The sequence below is a fragment of the Brassica napus genome, chromosome C9 (genome assembly GCF_020379485.1).
Source record: "Brassica napus cultivar Da-Ae chromosome C9, Da-Ae, whole genome shotgun sequence".
Taxonomy (NCBI): Eukaryota; Viridiplantae; Streptophyta; class Magnoliopsida; order Brassicales; family Brassicaceae; genus Brassica; species Brassica napus.
Window position 1 is genome coordinate 10,095,097 of NC_063452.1, and position 20,871 is coordinate 10,115,967.

General features: G+C 32.1%; 4 protein-coding genes across 7 annotated transcripts; 1 reads left to right on the forward strand and 3 right to left on the reverse strand.

The window, feature by feature from the left end:
- Positions 1 to 4,840: 4,840 nt before the first annotated feature.
- LOC106445404 (rab GTPase-activating protein 22) lies at positions 4,841 to 7,545 on the reverse strand. Its single transcript, XM_013886959.3, has 11 exons — positions 7,107 to 7,545; positions 6,945 to 7,040; positions 6,763 to 6,866; positions 6,485 to 6,684; positions 6,251 to 6,373; positions 6,069 to 6,157; positions 5,887 to 5,992; positions 5,720 to 5,817; positions 5,395 to 5,646; positions 5,236 to 5,319; positions 4,841 to 5,167 (listed from the first exon to the last, which is right to left on the reverse strand). The coding sequence occupies exons 1-11, from the start codon at positions 7,215 to 7,217 to the stop codon at positions 5,153 to 5,155; spliced, it is 1,278 nt and encodes a 425-aa protein (XP_013742413.1). The 5' UTR covers positions 7,218 to 7,545; the 3' UTR covers positions 4,841 to 5,152.
- Positions 7,546 to 9,131: 1,586 nt separating this feature from the next.
- On the forward strand, positions 9,132 to 10,398 carry LOC106365253 (H/ACA ribonucleoprotein complex subunit 3-like protein). Of its 3 annotated transcripts, none has more exons than XM_048769933.1 (4): positions 9,132 to 9,209; positions 9,304 to 9,387; positions 10,004 to 10,046; positions 10,130 to 10,398. In XM_048769933.1, the coding sequence occupies exons 2-4, from the start codon at positions 9,334 to 9,336 to the stop codon at positions 10,225 to 10,227; spliced, it is 195 nt and encodes a 64-aa protein (XP_048625890.1). In that variant the 5' UTR covers positions 9,132 to 9,209; positions 9,304 to 9,333; the 3' UTR covers positions 10,228 to 10,398. The 3 variants fall into 3 exon arrangements, with proteins under 3 accessions (XP_048625890.1, XP_048625888.1, XP_048625889.1); XM_048769931.1 differs by having other exon boundaries at positions 9,157 to 9,209; positions 9,287 to 9,387; XM_048769932.1 differs by having other exon boundaries at positions 9,166 to 9,209; positions 9,299 to 9,387.
- On the reverse strand, positions 10,364 to 11,161 carry LOC106449244. The gene is given in 2 exon segments (XM_013891032.3): positions 10,364 to 10,691; positions 10,693 to 11,161. Coding segments are annotated over 2 exon segments (387 nt in total). The 5' UTR covers positions 10,870 to 11,161; the 3' UTR covers positions 10,364 to 10,481.
- Positions 11,162 to 11,775: 614 nt separating this feature from the next.
- On the reverse strand, positions 11,776 to 14,579 carry LOC106445406 (mitochondrial import inner membrane translocase subunit TIM44-2). Of its 2 annotated transcripts, none has more exons than XM_048769929.1 (14): positions 14,429 to 14,579; positions 14,190 to 14,314; positions 14,014 to 14,114; positions 13,834 to 13,917; positions 13,678 to 13,753; positions 13,468 to 13,512; positions 13,064 to 13,393; positions 12,920 to 12,988; positions 12,630 to 12,832; positions 12,475 to 12,547; positions 12,305 to 12,409; positions 12,150 to 12,221; positions 12,007 to 12,069; positions 11,776 to 11,921 (listed from the first exon to the last, which is right to left on the reverse strand). In XM_048769929.1, the coding sequence occupies exons 2-14, from the start codon at positions 14,250 to 14,252 to the stop codon at positions 11,796 to 11,798; spliced, it is 1,410 nt and encodes a 469-aa protein (XP_048625886.1). In that variant the 5' UTR covers positions 14,253 to 14,314; positions 14,429 to 14,579; the 3' UTR covers positions 11,776 to 11,795. The 2 variants fall into 2 exon arrangements, with proteins under 2 accessions (XP_048625886.1, XP_022566112.1); XM_022710391.2 differs by having other exon boundaries at positions 12,630 to 12,698; positions 12,768 to 12,832; positions 14,190 to 14,477.
- Positions 14,580 to 20,871: the final 6,292 nt, after the last annotated feature.

The window sequence follows — 20,871 nt, forward strand, 5'->3', positions numbered from 1 at the left end:
TCTAATTATTTTATTTGTCAACTTAAAAAAGTCCAACATCAATATGTTCTTTCAGAAAATGGAATTCTATAAAAAAAATAAAAAACTAAAAGTCTGTCATTAAACTACAAAATTATCACATTGGCTCCAGTCGTTACAACATTATTAGTCACACTTTTGTAAAATCAAAACTCATGTATGTCAATCAGTCGTGGTTTGGTCATGATCATTAATGTAAGTTTTCTTAAAATTTACACCTAACAATGCATATGTACATGCAAATTAAAATTTTGAAATTAGTTTCAAATAAAAATATATTTCACGTATATATATTGTTAATGAACTTCATAATAACTAATTGTATACAAACTAAAACCAAAAATTGATATTTATTTAACTAAATATACACTATTAGAAAAACTCCAACATGACTTTTTAAAAAGAAAATTTTAAATTCTCAAACACATGAACAATCTCTTACGCTATATTTGAGAAGTGATTTTGCCACATGTTCTTTTTACAATCAATTTCACAAAACCAAAATATGACATGACTACTGAAATTGATGAAATGACTTCCGGAAAAATATAACATGTATAATTTCATTTAATGTTGATTTGTATTTTTGGCAAATTTATTAGAATATGGTAATAATTCATATATTACATTTAATATTGATATTTCTTTTTGGTAAACTTTTTTTAAATATGATAATAGCTCATACACCATCTATAAAATAAATATATTCATATATAACATTTCAAATTTCAAAATATTATTATTTTTGTATAATTATACAATTTGTATTATTAAAACTTTCAAAAATTTAATCCTAAGAACATTAGTTTCTTATATATCTACAAATTTTATAAATACTGTTTAGGCTAAATTTTTGATAATTATACAATTTTATATCATTTTATTAGTTTTATACAAATTGATTTAATATATATCAAATCTATATTAGATATTAGTAAGAAAATAGTAAAATCTATAAAATTTAATAAAATTTATTTTTAAATGTAAGTTAGCTTTAAAAAGTTCTTTAGTGCACATGGTGTAGAAAAACACCTAGTGGTTTGTAAATATTATGATTTATATATAAAAAACTTCATCCACGTTTCAGCGCGGGTTGAATTCTAGTAATTTCTTAATTTATAGATATATTAAAAAAATAATCAACAAAACTCGTACACTCAAGCTTGCTCGTTATTAGTTATTACGATTTCTAGAAAATGTTATTATCAACTGATTATACTGAACTAGATATTTGCCCGCGCAATAGCGCGGATTGACTAATTTTTTTAGGCATATTGCAAAATAAAATAAAATATTATTTTATTAGAAAAACAAATCAATAATTACATATAATTTAATATGTTTTGAGTAAAATGTAATAAACAATTTTAGTTAAGTGTTACTTTTTGGAATTATATTGATCAAATAAGAGATAACAAATAACTGGTTTCAAATACATTTATAATCAACTCATCAGTTCAAATAATAGGAATAGAATAAATAGCATTTGATCAATTCAGTCAGCGTCAATATGCCAATTTCAGGTTCCTCGGTGGTAAGATGACCTAGCCTATCATTTGACCATTATAAACTAATACACTTCTTGCTGAAAAAACTCAAAAAAAACATTGGAAGATTCCATGGTTAACCGAAAGAAAAGTGTTAAAATATTTACGTTCATATTTCCAACCAGTATTATAGTCTGATGTCTTAAATATACGCACGCAGCCAAATATTTTGTTCATTTGTTTCCTAAGAATAAGCTACTGGGAAGAAGAAAAAAACATTTGTCAAAAAAAGAAGAAGAAAAAAACAGATTTGTATAATGGAAAAGAGTAAGAGAGTGATTATATAATGGGAGTCCTATATACTTATTATTACTTCAGTACTCCACTTAGCCGTGGCTGCATTAATCAAACAAAGAGTTTGAAAATTAAGGTACATACATACATGCAGAAATGTAGTTAAAATATTACGTTTGATCTATTCGGTTATTTTTTGAACTCTTTTTTTTTTGTAAATAAGTCTTCTTTAAAATAGACTTCCTTAGATTTGATATAATGAATAATAAAAACAACGAAACTAAACATAATAGAATCCATATATTTAGAATATTCAATTTGTATATAATATATTCGATTTGCTCTATTATAAGTAAAAAAAAAGATTTGTGAAGCACTCAGACCATAACACACGTATTTGTAAATACCTTGGTTTTTTTTAACTTGAAATTTGTAAATACCTTGTTGTATCATCGAAGTTGTTGATACTGTTTTCCCCTGTAGTGTTAGGTTTTTTGTTGCATTTCCATCTTCTGAAAGCTGCATCACATTAATATTAGTAGCCGATGAAATTTCTTCAAGTATGTAAAGGTTACAAAAATAAAATAGAGATTTTCAAAGAAAAACATAAGAAAGAGAATCAGAGAAAATTAAAAATACCACTTGTTTTCAGATTATGGGTGGTTCTATTCTTGTATTCCGTTTGTTGCAGAGAAAACTCATTCATTTGTTTTGGCTTTTGTTTTGCTGGATTGTAGACTGACCCAACAATACTTTGTTCTTATTCTCTCCTGTTTTTATTGGATGGTATACACTTACATAAAAAACGTTTTATTGCATTTCCTCTGTCTCAGATTTACATATTTGGGAAGAAAACAGATTCAAACCTGAGTTCTTCTAAGACAAACTTTGCATCTTAGCGAAGCTCCCTATACAAATGATGTCATGGAAAAAGTAGAGAGAAAAGTGAGATCCCAAAAAACTGGGGCAACAAAAATCAATATGAGATGATATACCAAATACCAATTTATCTCAGAGAAGAAATGTTGTGTGGATTTGAGTAAGAGAGAACATAGAATGATACTGCAGAAATATAAATGATGGAATGAATGTAGTTATAAGAAACTAATATGAATGGTGATCGTGGAGTGTGGGCAAGAAGAACTGTTGGAAGAGATTACTGGATTGGATTCAATTGTTAAAGATCGTGCGTTTTCTTCACCTTTTTTCTTTTCTTGTTTTTCTTTTATTATTTTATGCATAATTTTGTAATCTTTAAAAAATAAAATAGGATCCATGTGTCAAATTCTAATTAGCCAAGTGACTTGTGATTTAGTATATAAAAGATAATAAAGACCTTTGTACTTGTGTGCTTTTAGCAAGCGAATCAACACAAACGTTTACTAGATAACGAGGGATTTATATAAGCTAAAATTCTAGAAAACACTTGTATGATGTCCTCTAAGTCAGCTTGGAATTGGGCTAATCAACGAGTTCTTCAATCATCTTGACTCTTGAGTAAATATGGTTGAAAATATATATTCTTCTATTTTGGGCATGCTATAGCGGTATAGCCTAAAGAAGAGCCTCCATCTCAGCATTTAATGCCGAGAGGCTTCTACGACATCCCTTCCAACCAAACACATTCTCAGCTATTTTGTCCCCTAAACACCATCTAAGTCTACCACGGGTTCATAAATGATCCAAGAGGCATTGATTTGGTAATTCAAAATTGAATTGATAGCAGGGGAGGTCTATGGTCTTCTTCTTGATCATGGCAATTCACTATTCTCCACCTCTTTCTCGTTTTTTTCCTGTTAATTTTTTTTATTCATTTTTAATTTTATAATATACCCATAAAATCTAATGATAGTTGTCGGGCTGAACATTATATCCGTTAATTTTGATTCGATTTGTTATTTGTTTCGATTCAATCCAAATATTAAAAATCAATATCCGTTAAAAATGAAGAAAATCACAAGTACTAAAAAATTTAGAATTTGATACTCGCTCCACTCCGAATTTTATACAAAATAGATGTATATCTACAATTAAATATATAATTTTACATAATTTTTAATTTAATATTTAACTTTATTAATTTTATTTATAAAATTACTTATAAAAGTATTAAATTAGGAAATGAATATAAAATCTTTATAAAACTAAATTTTATAAAATTTCTTTTTTTATAAAAAAATTAATTAATTATAAATTTATGGAATATATAGTTTTACTAATCATTACTTTTTATTTATATTATGGAAAAGATCTTTTTAAAACAAACTTGTATAATTTTTTTTAGATATATTTGTATTGAACAAAGTCGATGAGATACCTGTCAATATTCGTAAATATTTGTAAATTTTTTGATATCCGAAAAACGAGATATCCGTATTTTTTCAAAAGCAAATTGAAAAATTATATATCCTTAAAATACGAAGCAAATCACAAATACTGAAAAATATGTAGTATTTGATTAGTGTCCACTGTATTTTTAGGAGACTCACTCCCCAATAAAAAAAATTATATTTTAGTACAAGTATGTATTCGGAAAAGAGATATGATTAGTTGGTGAAATATAGATTTTTTTATGTAAGTGTATACCATCCAATAAAGATTAGTTTCTAATAAGAGGGAAGAGAGAGATAGGAAGACAAATGTGGAGAGAGGAGAAGATATGATTAGTTGGTGAAATATAGATTTTTTTGGTTATAGGATCAAATTTCCCTTCATGTAATGCATTGCTTTGTGGTTATTATTTTCATAACAAAACATACAAAACAGAGACCACAAGTTTTAACAGTTTCTGACTATCTTAAGCTGTACAAATTTTTGATGAAAAAATAAAAACTAATGTAAAAGTTAAAGAGTTTATATAAAAAAGAGTGTGAGCTTGATCCATATTCGTAGGATCAAAATATCCATACGGATTCACTTGCAAAAGAAGTTAAGACCATAGACATATTTTTCCTGTAAGCTAGACACACAATCGGATAGAATTGTGTTTTTTTTTAATTAACTTTTTTTTACTGACCAAAACTTGGTTTAAGCATGAGCAGTTAGACAACAAAATAAAATTATGGAAGAGGTCAGTGAGTAGTCGTACATATAGCGTTGTTCCAAATGAATCACGAAAGGAATGAAAAGGAAAGACTCACGACGTTCATTCTTGGAACTCAAAAGGCACACAGTTTCATCAACAATGCATACCCATTTATTTAACATAATTATAAGAAAATGAACAAATAAAAGAAGAAACGAATCATGAGATCTTTTTCATCCAGCAGGCGATGAACAACTTTCCCATTAAACCAAAAAAATATATGAGAATATATCTCTGTGTGGTATGTATATAAAGTGGAAGCAAATCTTCATTGCCTATTAGCCTGCCAGATACATAACCATTATTAATTATTATACCTTCAAGAAGTTAGAAAAAATGATAGAAAGAGACCTTTTTGAGGAACTTCTCATGGATCTTCAACGCTTCTTTACACGCTTTTTTGGCGTCAAGATTACCCGCGATGTCTCCTAGTATCTGCATAACCCCAACATGGCTTTGGAGTTTTCGTTGAGAGGAAAAAGAGAAAGAGGGAGAGAGAGAGAGAGAAACCTGAACAACGTCGTCTAGGCCCTTAGCTTCCTTCAAGAGACGTTTGTTCTTTGTCTGAAGAACGCTAGCGACCACGAAAACAGCAATCGTATTGCTATGTCGCTCGTTGTTTCCGCTGTTCACGTATTTCCTCTCAAACTTGCCATAACGTTTTAGTAACTTGGGGTCGTCTGCTGCGTTGTTGTTGTTTCGGTTTTCCAGCTCCTCGTATGTTGCAAACATGTTTGGATTATACTCCATTGCCCACATCAGCTGTAACCAGTTATTCTCAACACACAGCAGAAACCAAATGGATAAAGAGAGAAGCAGTGTTGTTAGTTGTTACCTCCCAAAGGTACAAAGCGTCGAGGAAGGAGAATTCTCTCCTGAAAAGTACCATCAACATCCTTATAGCAAACAGATACTCGCCACCATCCAGATCCTCTGTTACGTGACACAAAGTTTTAGCTCACCAACCAAGAAAAGTGGGACCAACACTCTTTTATCTCTTACCTAGATGTTGATGGAGCCGAGGATCAACCGTTTTAATGACCTGTGAGAGCACACCTAGCTGTGTCTGGACACCCATTGATGTTGCGGTTGCCCTGAAATTCTCTCTCTGAGAAATTCCAAGAAATCAATCAAACAGTCTCTGGTGATGGATGACAAGTCATGTGCCAAGAGATTCTTCTTACCAGTCTTCTCATTACACGCTCAAAGCACCAGAAAGCATCGGCTTCATCCTCAAAGAGGATGATCATTGGGGAACATATGTCATTCATTCCTACATGAGTAGCAACAAACATTGGATCCCTTTTATTTATTTTATTTATTTACAAATATGTAAAATCTTTTGACTGAGCAAGTAGAGACTAACCCTGAACATAACCGATATCAAGATTCAACCAAGTATATATGGCAAGAACATCCCATAGTTTTGATTGATTGATATCATTCTCGTAGAAGGAAAGATACCGATCTGTTCTAGCAACGTCAAGGCCTGCAACAACAATTACGTCGGTGCAAGAGAACATGTAACAACATTGATTGATGCTTAAAAGTTTATATATATATATATATATATATATATATATGAAATGGATGGCAATACCGATCTGATGCAGTGAGAGCATCCATTGGAGCGTCCTGTCGTCAGTAACAGCGGTTTTCACGATCCATCCTTGATTTTCAACAGAGGAATCTTCTATGGGTTGACCATTTTCTGAAACGACAGCCATTGTGATGTACTTGCCGCTACCAACGACCGGAACCATATTCTTACATTCTTCTTTCCATGAACCGTACTGCTCCCTAATAACAAAAGTTAACCATGCCATGAAGTGATTGGAATCTTTGAGTAGAGAGTGGGTTATGAGTCCACATTAGTACCTTCTTAGATCCCTGAGCTTGGTCCTTTCATCAAAAGTGCTGTCAGGATCGTAGCATCCAGACAAAAACTCCCAAACAGCGCCTTTGATGGAGGGATGAATGCCCTGAAAGAGAAAGAAGTGAGTGAGTGAGCAACAACAACAATTAGAATAGGGAGAGAAGAGAAGACGAAGAAGACAGACTCCACGCTGAATACGTCTGAGAACTTTTTCCATATCCAAATGGCCATCTTCAGTAAAGGCAGCGTGCCATCTTCTAGCACTCAGTGTCTTTCCAGCCTGAGAGAGAGATGGATGATGGATCATTCATAGTTCATACATATCTAAGTGGAACAAATAATATACCCTTGATTTGAAGCGGGTCCTGGGAACATCAGATTGACATTCAGGACGAACAGGATAGAAACCTTGCAAATCTTCTCCTCCGGATTTCCACATAAATGCACGGCAAAACATTCAATTCCAATCCTCTCTACTTTCTTTTTTTTGTCTCAAACCAAACCAAACCAATATGAAACTACACAAAGAACCATGTCTATGAACGGACATGAATCAATAACAATACTCTTAAAATCCGAGCATCATCATCACCACCACAAGAAGATCAGCGAGCATCAGAACATCATTTTCAGCGAATCAATAATCCGAAACATTTTCAATAAAACGTACTCCAATTTTTATTGAGATCCTAAAGAGCCGGACTCTCTTCAGACACATGTCTCCGTCTTCTTCCCATCTCCCTTTCTATTTCTAGAACTCCCTTCATTTTGTGATTTCCGCTTCTGTTTTAATTTTAACCGATCCATTTCTATTTTGGTCGGCTCATTCATGATTCTCTTCCACCCTGGCCCTTTGGTGGGCCTGATATTCAACTTTCTTACGTCAAATATCATTTACCCGTTTGCTAAGGTAATTTATTGCCCTTGGCATTTTGTCCGATACCCCAACCCGAACCCGAACCGAAGAAACAAATATTCGAACATGTATTAAGATTGAATATCCGAATTCGAACGAATTTTCGAAAATAACCGAACATATGCATACTTAACCATATAATTATAGTTTACTTTTCTTATTTTATTCAAAATATTTATATTGATGACGTACATGGCTCAAGATCATATAATACACATATAGTTGCAGATAAAATGATTTGTTATTCACTTAAAATTCATGTCCAACTTTTTGTTTCATGCATCAACAAAAATTGCATCCAACTTCTCAAAACAACAATTAGATTAGTGTTTTTCTATTTTCAAAGTTTTGTTTCAAAACCTATTAACCGTCTAACCTATTAAAATTTAAAAATTAGTTAAATTAATTGTAAATTTTTAGGTACAATAAACTTCAGCAATAAAAATTTTGGTTTTTTTTTTAAATCTAAATTATCCGAACCCGACTTGAAATATCATAACTAAAAATATCTGAACCAAATGATCGGTGTTTTCCCCTGCTAGACTTCTAGAAAGAGATTTTAAAGAAAAAAAACTGAGCGACCTCGATATTCATAATATATAGCTAACTCGATTCAGTAATCAAACTTATTTCCCATTTGTAACCTTTTAATCTCGATTTACGTCTAATATAAATGAGATTTTTGTCCCAAATCAACTCATTAATAACTTATTCGAAGAACCTTTCTCTCAATTGGGTCCAATCTCAGAATCTAGAAAACATGTGCGACGACAACTTCATTCAGTATAACCTTGTATTCATATAAATGAAGTAGCCCTGGGCAAAAAAACTGGAACCGAAAAACCGAACCGGAACTGAACTACCTGAAACCGAAACCGAACCGAAACCCTAAAATACCCGAATGGTTTCTATATGTATCTGAATAATTGAACCGGAACCGAACCTAGAACCGAACGGATACCCAAATATCCAAAAACAACAAGTTTCAGCTTTCTAATATAAGGCAAAATATCATCATGGACATGAAGAGTGAGAAGATTGTTACCGCCAAACCACATAATTTTTTATGTACTCTCTTATATTATACATATATATATTGTATTCCATATTAAAATACAGTAAATACTTATAAAACTAATATGTAAATGTAACTATTAGACCACTTAGATTAGCATGTTAACTAATTTATTTTGTATATATATATTTTCATATGTTAAACGAGTATCCGAAACCGAACCAAAATCGAACCAAAATTTTATAAATACTTATTGGATATAAGAATGGTTCCCGCCCGAAACCGAACAGAAAATTTCGAATGCCCAGGGCTGAAGTAAGTAAAAACCAACCGGTGAAATTGGGGGCACGTGACAGACCCACCTGCAATAACTGGGCTCTTCAAAATCAGTCTTATTGGGCTTATCCAAAGCCCATTTTATTTTAACTCGAGAACTTTATATACATCATTGACGGTAAACCCCTTTTCTCTGCTCCCTGTAAACCCTAATCGCATTCTCGGCAGGAAACATCTCTGAGGTACGTATCATCTTGTTTTGTGAATCTCAATCGGCTTGACCATTTTGGTTCTATTTTGCTTTATTGTCTGATGTTAGTTTTCTTGTTAGCACAGAGTTATCATTGAAAGCAAAGGAGGACGAACATGTATCTTCAGTGCTATATCAACGAGAAGGGCGAGAAGGTTTACACCACTAAGGTACCCTTTTTGGACTTTCTAATCTCCTCTCTATTTGGTATATGCTTACTTATCTTTGTATATTCCGACACAAAATCTCTTTCTTTTTGTTAGAAATTGTAACAATGTAATTAAGTGAGGGGAAGCTACTGATTTCTGAAAAGTTAATTTTAAATTTTTTAGCTGACTCCGGGAGTTCTGTGTCACTTACCTAGTGGCTTAAGTTTCAAAACATGTATATTTGGTTTGACTAATAAATAAAAAAGTTATATATATATATATATATATATATATATATTAAGCTCTGGGTCTTGTTTGCTTGATCTTTCATTAGCAGATATATTTGAGCTTGGTTTTGCCTGTTTAAACTTAACCTGTTTGAGCTTGGTTTGGAAATTGAATTTGAGCTTGGAAATTCATTCAGACATATTTGGGCTTGGTTTTGCCTGTTTAGCATATAAAAGTTCTCTTAGTACACACATTGAGCTCGGTTTTGATTGTTTTATGATTAACATCTTAGTTTAAACAACCTCAGCATTTGTTTTTTCCTTTGCGCACTGATAGTACAAACTGTGTTATTACTATTATTATTATTACTTTATTGCCTAAAAACATGAATCAAATTCAATTTGTGCAGAAGGAATCACCGCTCGGGTCAGCCACTGAATCTGCCCATCCAGGTGAGTCTCCACAACCCTCCTGTGGTTTTGTAAGAAATCTTTTTGAGTTATTAAAACCAATTGGGTTGTTGTGCTAATTGCAGCCCGGTTCTCCCCTGATGATAAATATTCGAAGGAGAGAGTTTTGTTGAAGAAGCGTTTTGGTCTCCTGCCGATCCAGGGCGCACCTGTCAAGTACTGAAAGGGGCTTAGCTTCTCTTGTTTTTTCTTTTCTGATCTTCTTCTGATACTGGCTATGTTGTCTATTAATGAAATTATGAAACCATCTTTGTAGTTGTACGTCTCCAAATAGTAGTGGTTAAAGAGCAATTTGCTAATTTTCGTGGAGAAATCAATATTTATTTATTTTCAATGAGTATCAAATATTGATAATATAAAAATCAAAGAGTATCTATGCACAAGAAGAAAGTAATTACTACTAGTTATCAAGTCTGCTTATGAGCTGCGTGCAGCAGCGATCATCTCTGCTTTCATTCTGTTGATGAACTCTTAGGCTCTCTCGTCTATTCCGTTCTCTGGCACCAATTCTTTCTCCGGTTTCCACTGTTTTGCTGGAATCCAGATGGGTTCTCTGAAGAGCTTATGGACGTATACAACATATTCGCGTTTCTTCTTGAACAAGCAACCTCTCTTTAGCCGGAAAAAAGAATAAAACTTTCGAGTCTCTGTCTCCAAGATTCTTCCCTTAATAGCGCTTGGCTGAAGCTGATGCACCGTACCTGGTTTGGAGTTTGGTTTTGGATCTCCGGAGCTTGTGGAATTTGGTGGTTAAACTCTTCCAAACTCTTTTGACTGGGAAAAGCTTAATTCTCAGGCAAGACATGACTGCAAGATGGTACTTGAGATTCAGCAGAAGCTCAAAAATTCATGAAAGAGTAAATCGTAAGGGAGATAAGAGAGGAGATTATATACAAAGGTTGTGTTTGAGCTTAGTTCGGACGCGAGGAAGACAAAAAGTAACCCAAGAATATTCCATTTGCTGCTTAATCTCTACGCCACTCCAGGTTTAAACTTAGTAACATTTGCTGCTTAATTATGATACACATTTGTAAGATTGTCTTTGTTCTTCATCTAACTTTGAGAGGGTACCTACCATTTTTGGTTACATAAAAATTATGTAAAAGTGGGAAGCGTATCATAATAAGTTACAAATAAGTAAATAAGTGATCAGAATAGTTTTTGTTGTTGTATTTTAATGGATTTGAAAATCCGAACTAAATCTAGTGTTATTGATATGATTTTCAAATCTGTATTAAAATCATATGTTATTGGTTTAATGATTCATAAATTTTATATCAAATCAAGTGTTATTCAATCGTACGGATTTACTAATATATTTGATTTAATAATGGATTTGAATGAATTTGTTTGAATTTTTTAGTTAAAAATACAAAGACTCAAATCCGAGGAAAAACCTCCGGATTTACATATTTTACTTGGATTTATAAATACTATATGAATTTCTAAATCAATCAAAATATATAAACCAATAACACCTTAATAATTTAAAAGAAAAATTATTGATGGCAATCATTACCATTGCAAATGTCACTTATTTTGTAAAGAGTTTTTTTAGCCCCCTTTAGGACTGACAAAATCTAAGAACATTCTTTAACCAAATATTTGTCAAAACATGGGAACCCATTTCCTCCTGAGTAAATAATTCTCTAAATGGTAAATTGCAGAGATATAAAGAGGGTTTAGCTTTAACTTTTTTTTTTTTTTTTTAAAGTAGATAAAACCAAAATTTTAAATGAGAGCTTGAGCAGCACCAAGTTTATGTACATCCCTGAGCCTCCAAATAGGATACATAGATTCTTCCCCTGCCTCCACTTGTTGCATTGCCCACTTGTAGTACACCGAGTGTATCGTGTCCTGCATCCAAATAAATACCCACACATTCTCAGAGCACTGTGGACTACATATGTTTCTGATTATTGGTTCCATAGTTTTTACTAACCTGGCCTCCTTCTTTGATTTTGCCATTCTTGTCACGAACACAGAAGATTTCTTGCGTTTGGAACTGTGATCAAATATGATGATGATGATACAATCCATCAAAATGCAAAATCTTAGCTAAGCATAATGGAAATATTATTTTACCCTGACGATGATTATGGGGGTAGTTCCCATCATCTTTGTCTCTTCGACTTCTACTTCCGATATATGTAGAATCTGAAGCGCACACAAAAAAAAAATGAAGCCATGGGCTTTCTCGTGGGTGTGAACCAAAGCTTTAAACAAAACAATCTTTTTACCTTGTGATCGAAAAAAAGACCATGGCTTTTTAAAGCTGCGCGCTCTGCCGTGCACCGTTCAATCACTTCCGTGCTGCAATACTTGTTCAAAGCCTCAGCATCTCCCTGTATGATTGATGGGAAAAATTCATTAGAGGCAAACAAATATCGAAGATGAACCAGAGATTCACCTTGCTATATGCACTCAGGACTGGTCTGATGGCTTCATGAACTTCTGCAGCAAAGTCCGGCAAGGAGAAGGATCTGACCATGTAACAGATAATAATTATCATCATATATATTGGACAAATTCTCAAACCAACTAATCACAGCCTGTACAACTTACGGATCTCGGCGGCGTATCTCTTTGTAAGTTGATCCACAATCTGTCTCGTTAAACACTGCCTCATTTAAGCTGCCAAACACAAACACATATATATAAGTATGTTCATTATTAAAAGAAGTGTGGACAATTAGAGCATACTCCTGAATTTTGTGAACAATGGGGTTGTCGCTGGTTTCCCATCTTTCCACAACATCTTCTGCAATCTACAAATGCATACAAAGAGATTATTGCAAAGATAAAGATTATCTTTGAATGAAATATGAGTAAACAAGAGAAAAATCGTTCATTACCTCTTGGGTCTTGTTGACAACAGGCTCACTCATCCCACTTAGACGTTTAAAAGCAGGATGAGCTTGCATCTAAAACCAAAAATTCAAAGTTAAGAAGAGCCTTTACAAAGCATGGCACGAGACAAAGAGAGTCGGGTCGCTTACCTTTTCTCTTAAGGAATCCCACTTTTGTTGCAACTTGGACTGTTTTGTTGGAGTGACCACCAGATCCGTTCTTGTACTTCTCACACCAGTAAATGGCGGGGGAGGTGTGTATTCCAGGTGCTTTTTTCTAGACGAGCCTCCTCGCAATTCATCCTTCACAATGTCAAGTCCCTTCCTCGCTAAGTCAAGGGGAGAAGACATGCTCGACTTGAATTTTTCAAATAATGTATTTTGAACTCCCTCAGCAGTGCCAGATTGCTGCTGGTTTTCCTCTTTAGAGGTTCCTGTGCCTGCTGACTCCTCCTTACCGAGCTTGAATGACTCCTTGACCTGACCAGAACAAATCCATAACCGAAATTAACGACTGAAAGGGCTAAAAAAGAGCGGTGGGCTTCCAGCAAAACCTCTTCTGTGGCTGCGGAGAACTTGTCTTTCACACTTGAAGACACCTGCACCGCCAAAGCTATTTTGGTAAGAAACGATACGATAGCCTTTAACAATGTACAAGAGATACAGGAAATGATTATTTATATACACAAACCAAGCATATGCAACAAAAGACACAAAACAGCTTAGGAGCTCTTGGCAAATGTTTTTTTTTTTTTTTTTTTTACCATTTTGGCGACAGATTGAGCCTCAGTCCAGACACCATCAACTTGCTTGTAGAGCTGCTCAGTCTTTTCTTTTGTTCTGCATTTATCGATTTCATCTCATCCTAAGCCTTCCTTTTGAAATAGAATGTAAGTAACAAAGTGCAGTTGTATAATTACCTAACTTTGAGGTCCTCTTTGACACCGTTAAGCTCTTGTGCCTTTTCTTGAAGCTCCTTCACTGTTCTTTGAAATTCAGGATTGCTGCAACAACAAACAAAACATATTAGAATCACCCCCCCCCACAAAAAAAAAAACGAAGCATAAAATAACAACAAAGTCGTCTGACTGACTATACACCTTTCAGCTTCCCCTCTAATTTTCTTGGACAAGTCGCTGAAAACACTAAACTGGCGATGAAACCCATTGGCTGGCATAAACCCTAGCCTTGCGCCCACTCTCTAAACAAAAATTACCAAATCGAATCAGCCCGTTTCGTAATCAGTACAAAGGAATCGGATAAAGGGGGCACGGACCCGTTGGAGGAAGAGAGGCTGCTTTGTGATGAGTAAATCTCGAATCAGCTTTCTACTCGCCATTCCTCTCGATAGTGATCAACTTCGAAGAACACAGACCACCTTCCCTACCTCGAAGCAGCCCTCTGCAACAAGATTTGGAAAAGAGAAGAACATATCTCTTCTGGCTATTATTATTGCTTGGAATAATAAAAGGAAAATATATAATTTTTTATTTTTTTTTTGCTTGAGAAACAAACCAGGAAGAAGAGAAGAAAGGATTGTTGCCTTAATTAGTTAAAAGCCCTGAGTTTGGTCGGTAAACCTTCTCTGGGGTTTTCTCATTCAGGCCGATTCATTTTAGACACATGTTTGGTAACACCAATAGCTATATTCCCTCTCCTGATAACAAGGCCGACATAAATGGAAGTCCAGATCCTTTTTATATTATCCGAGGAGCACTCTTATTAAATAACATTATCTTCATGTGATTAACCAAAATGCCATTACTTAGGTGTCATCACTAGGACTCTTCTCACAACCTTACATTAAAAGCCCTCCCTTGCCTAGATCAATTACATGTGATGCCATTACTCATTATAAATAGGCAAAATTATACTATATGTTTGGTATAGAACCGAAATTATTCTATCTGACATCCATTAGCTAAACCTGAAATAACTCATTTATTTGTCTTAACCAAATCCAGAATTTTATGTAGATTCATCTATGGTATAACAACTGTGTTCTAAAATAATCGTTGAGCCATATTTAAGTTTTGAAAACGTATTCATCATGTACATTGAAATAAACAAATTTATGTTATATAATGTAAATTACACTATATTAAAAACTCGACATTTCAATTTCAATGACCAAAACTTACTCATTCACTAACACAATAAAAAATCCATATGAGGATGACAACTACAAAAAACGTGTAAAATAATATATAACAGTTTGGTAATATCGTGAAAAAATTATTTTGCTAACAATCACTGTTATTAATAATATATAACATTAGCATATACACTAAAGTTACGTGAAAGACAAAGGAACCAAAGACAAAAAAAATATCTGTTACTAAAAATATATAACATTAGGATATACTCAACAGTTATGTTATCAAATATGAACCAATACGCTTACTATATCAAAACTGTTGTTGTCTTTGATGAATATGCTTATTGTAGTTAGAAGAGACCAGATACACATTTAGTCTAACGCAATTTAGACAATTTTTAATAATCTTAAAAACCTGAAATATTATTTGGGTCTCATTAGTATGTACCAACTTGGAGCAGTGTCGAAGTTAAATTCAAAAAAAAATTGTAATCTTATAAATTTTTATTGCCATCTATCTTTTTTTTGAACAACCATTGCCATCTATTTATATGTTGCATCAACAGGTGTATAAAAGGTAACTCTATATATGCAATGTTCTCTATATATATTTATTATAACGACATTATTCTGTATACATATATGTGACTCGTGTAGTAATTATAGTGTGTGTTAAGGAAAGTATTTATGTAATATGTATCACTAATTTAGCGAAAATAATTTGTGTATCTTTGACTCAATATAGCGATATTATCCTATATACATATATGACCATTGATTATAATGTGTGTTAAGGAAAATATAATTGTGACATGTACCACTAATTTAACAATTTATTTAAAATTTTTTGATGCAATCGTTTTTATACTTTAGTTGTCATATTATCATCTATAGTCGAACTAATCATGATAAATCACTGTTCCATGTTTCTACAAGACCTTTGTGGAGATTTGGTTGCTGTAAATGATATTCAATATATAGAAGATCTGCAAGCAAAGGATGATTATCAGATTACTTTTATTCGTAGACAATTATGGTTTTTTTTTAAAGAGTCAGATTTTTTTTACTAAAACTATTACATATAAAAGTATGAGTTATTCTTCTTCAACAACCACTAGAATTTTATTATTTCAAATTCAATATCTTTTTAAAAAGAAAACAAAATATTGTCAAGTTATATTATATTTTTAAAATAAAAAAATAAAAAAAATAGTAGTTACAGAAAAGAAAATATTAAAAAAATATTTTTTACGTCGTTAGCAAAATAATAAACCCTAAATCCTAATCTCTAAACCCTAAATACGAAACCCTAAACGCTTGGGTAAACCCTAAACCCTTGTATAAATAATAAACTCTAAATCAAAAACACTAAACAATAAAATCCTAAATCCTAAACCCTAAACTCTTGAGTGTATTAGTGTTTAGTATTTTCGGTTTAGAGTTTATTATTTATCTAAGGTTTAGAATTTACCCAAGGGTTTAAGTTTTAAGATTTATGGTTTATACATTAGGATTTAGGGTTTAGTTTTTTTCCTGACGATGTTAATTTTTTTTTGTAATTATTACTTTTATTTATTTATTTCTTTTTACCTTTTTATTTTAAAAACATAATATAACTTGACAATATTTTGTTTCCTTTTATAAAAGATATCAAATTTGAAATAATGAAATCCTATTGGTTGGTAAACCTAGATGTTCACCCTAGGGGTGAACCCAAGAATAAGTCTAAAAGTATTAGTAAAACTATTTCTTTTAGTCGTCAACAAACTCATTTCTTTCAATTCCAACACCTCATCAAATGGAAAAGCCCAAACATAATTTATATATTGATCTCTATATCAGACTTTACATCTACAATTATATAACATGTATATATATATTTGTTATAATGACTTTTACATTTCAAATATATATAGATTAAAAGTTATAAATTCTATTTAAATAAATTCACTCTGCGCAGGGCGCACGGAAGATCACATAGGAGCTGATATTATATGTATTTTATGGGATATGTGACATTCATGTTATGCATGGACAATATAAACTCAATTATATTGTAAAATCAAAACGTTGTATATAAAAAAGTTAAACCTAATCTTGAGTGATTGCAAAATAAAATCAAAAAGGAATGACATAATAAATTTCTTTGAATCCCTTAACTTTTGCAACAAATTTTTTTTATTACGAAATTAACATAAATGGTGATAAACATTAAATTTGGAAATTTATTTAATTATTTCCGGTTAAGTTTGAAGTCAAATATCATTTAATATGGACTTCTTTTAACTATGGAGATTTGTTGATAGGGCCTTTGTCAATTTACAATCTATCGATTCGAATTTCCCGAGATTTGAGTCACTCGATTCAGCTTCCAATCTTCTTAGGTATTGTGATTGAGTTTATTTCACAAAATATGGATATCTCAAGTGACTAAGAGTTAACCCAAACCATGTATTTTGACTCATAATGAATATTAAAGTTTAATAATTTGTCTCTTTTACAATTCGAGTCCTTATCAGTCCACTAAATTATAAAATTCATATTATTTACTTTTTTAACCTCATATTATTTACTTCAATTTATTTTTATTCTTCTACAATTTTTATGTACTCCAGAACCAATATAATTTTAATAAAATATAACAATATTTTTTTCTGGACAACTAAAATATAACAATATAACTTCGATATTTTAGTTTATTCATCCCGCGCAAGGCGCGGATATCACCTAGTTTATAGTATAGCAAAGTGTTGTTTCGAAACAAAATATACACAGCTCGTCTCTTTTCCTTTTGGGCCGTTAGCCTCGTGTATAATGGTGTAATCCGCTTTGATCCATTGGTTTCGTTAAAAGTCCATTAATGTTCATTATACTAGAAAATCATGGGTTCGAGTGACGAAAATATGAATTGTGCAGATTAAAAGAAAAAAAAACAATATCATTACACTAAGTCTTATAGAATCGACCTGAGTCTTATAGAAGACTTACTGTCGATCAATCAGACGTAGATCCTCATGATACAAATATAACTTTGAGATGTAAAATTGTCTTTATAATAATTTTCATAGTATATAATAATATAACTAGGTTAAGATCCGCACCTTGCGCGGAATCAACATTATATATATAAATTATTTTATGTATTAAATACTTTTACATTATGAAACAATAAATATATATTAAATAATTAAAAGTCAGTAACTATTAAATATATAATTAAATTAGTACGAACATATAAATCAATTTTATTAATCCAAAAAATATTTTTTTTATATTTGATAGGATATGTTATTAAATTTAAATGATACTAACATAGATAATATATTTTAGTACATTTTTAATATTAATGTCTATTAAATGATGATTTCTACTAATATAGTTTTTTTGATCATTTGTATCTTTTATAGAAAAAAATTTAATTACTGATAACAAAATTTTCATTGTGTGATTAATAGTTTTAGTAATTTATCAATTTTTTTAAAAAATAATTTGTCAATGATCGTTCAAAACTTTTATCAAAAAAATTGTTCAAAGTAAATTTTGAAATTAAAATATTGTATTTTATATGGTTTATAGTTTAATTTAAAACGATATATATATTAATCTTAATAATTAAGTAAATTAGACTTTTTACTTATGTAATTTTTGTAATCATTTGTATTTTGTCATAACAAAAAATTTAAACCATAGATCATAAAATTTAAATGTGAGACTTTTAACAGTTTTAGTAATTTATAGCCGTTTGTAAAAATTCAAAATATAACATATACATAAAAATCTAATTTTTTTATTATATGGTTATTGTGGTTGTTTAATTTATTTAATAGTTTAAAATTAAACAAATATGATAGAAGATACACTATTTTTTATCAAATCTTTATTATTCAAAATCATTAATTGTCGTATATACTTTAGCCACATTAGGCAATTCCGTAAATTTTATTTAAGGAAATAATAAAGTACATTAATGATGAATTTATTGTTAGTTTAATAAAAAACTTATTATATAATTAGATGGACCAACATATGTCTCTAATGATTATAAGAATCATTATAATGATGACATGTGGCTACAAAAGAAGTTGTAATGTTTCTCAAGTAATATATAGGGGGTTAACTAGCATTTAAAAAATTCTCATATATAATTAGGTTTTAATATAAAACAGTAAATTGAAAGTTTGGACCTTTCTTGCTTCGCCATGTTCCTCTTTTGGAAAATACAAATATGTCAATAATATTAAAAATAGTGGAAGAAAAAGAACAGAACAAAGATACCTCATCTTCCAAACGAACTTGTAATGTGGTGAATCACCAAAACTTTACTTTCAATCCACAATGTGATGAACATACTATCCAAGGATATTAAAAACTTTTGACGGAGACGTCTTCGAATGGTTTATACAACATATGATTTGGCTCAATGGATTGGTGAATAAGATTTGTAAAGAAGAATACATCATTCAGCTGGTTCTATTTCTTTTCACTAACGGTTAGAATTATTTGGTTGTGGCTGCAAATTTTTGTAGCCATAGGTAAATTTAATGTTTTCTCCGTTATTCCGATTATTCAACAAGATTGATATAACGCTCCGACCGCCCACGGTTAATGGGCCTCCCATGCTCGCTCTCTCGGCCTGTGGGGCCCATCCCGTCCGACGGTCGGTCCGTTAAATTTCCAAGATCCGAAAGTCTTGTGTACTCACTCTACAATCACCACATGACATTTCCCTGTGCTTTGGTCTCACTCGCACGCTATCGCGATTCACTTCCCGATAGGTCACCCATCCTTTCACTACTCCAGCCCAAGCACGCTTAACTCTGAAGTTCTAAACGGATGTATAACGGAAAAAGGTAAGTCAACTTTGGTGACATAGGTAGCCAAATCAATCATCTTAAGCCTTTCCATATATCACAACTCGGGATGTTACAATTCACCATCTCTCAACGAATGCAACGTCTTCGTTGGGCCCCACAACAGGTCTCAAGAAGCCTCTCGGGTCAGAACCGAGATGACTAACCAGCTCTGATACCACTTATAACGCTCCGACCGCCCACGGCTAATGGACCGTCCATGCCCGCTCTCTCGGCCCGTGGGCCCCATCCCGTCCGACGGTTGGTTCGTTAATTTTCCAAGGCCCGAAAGTCTTGTTTACTGACCCTGCAATCACCACATGACATTTCTCTGTGCTTTGGCCTCACTTGCACGCTATCGCGAATCACTTCCTGATAGGTCACCCATTCTTTCACTACTCCAGCCCAAGCACGCTTAACTCTGGAGTTCTAAACGGATGTGTAACGAAAAAGGTAAGTCAACTTTGGTGATATAGGTAGCCAAATCAATCATCTTAAACCTTTCCATATATCACAACTCGGGATGTTACAATTGATGGCTCCTAGACGAAAGCTATCCACCATGATCATATAATTGTAGTGATTGATAGTGAAGTTTATGTGTTTGGAGACTGCTCAAGTGAGAAATAAAATTTAAACTTTTAACCCATTGCATTTTAGTCTATTTGCTTCAATCTAAATATAAAATAAAGTTTAATATAAAATTCATGTGAACATTGACTTCACAAATCCATTTTGGTCAAAATTCAAAATTTTGGTCACAAATAACACAAGGGTCACAATGAACACAAATGTCACAAGGAACAACATTTTAATGTTGTTTTTTATGGTTGTATAACTAAGTGAAAATTATAAATTACAAAAAACAGAAATGAAGATAATATTCTGAATTTGTTTGCTTGTTTACAATTATACACGTATTATTCTAATAATAGTAAACATATTTGCGATTTAAATTAAAAATAATAATTATATTTAAAATTTTGATACTTTATTGTTGGATTGATTGT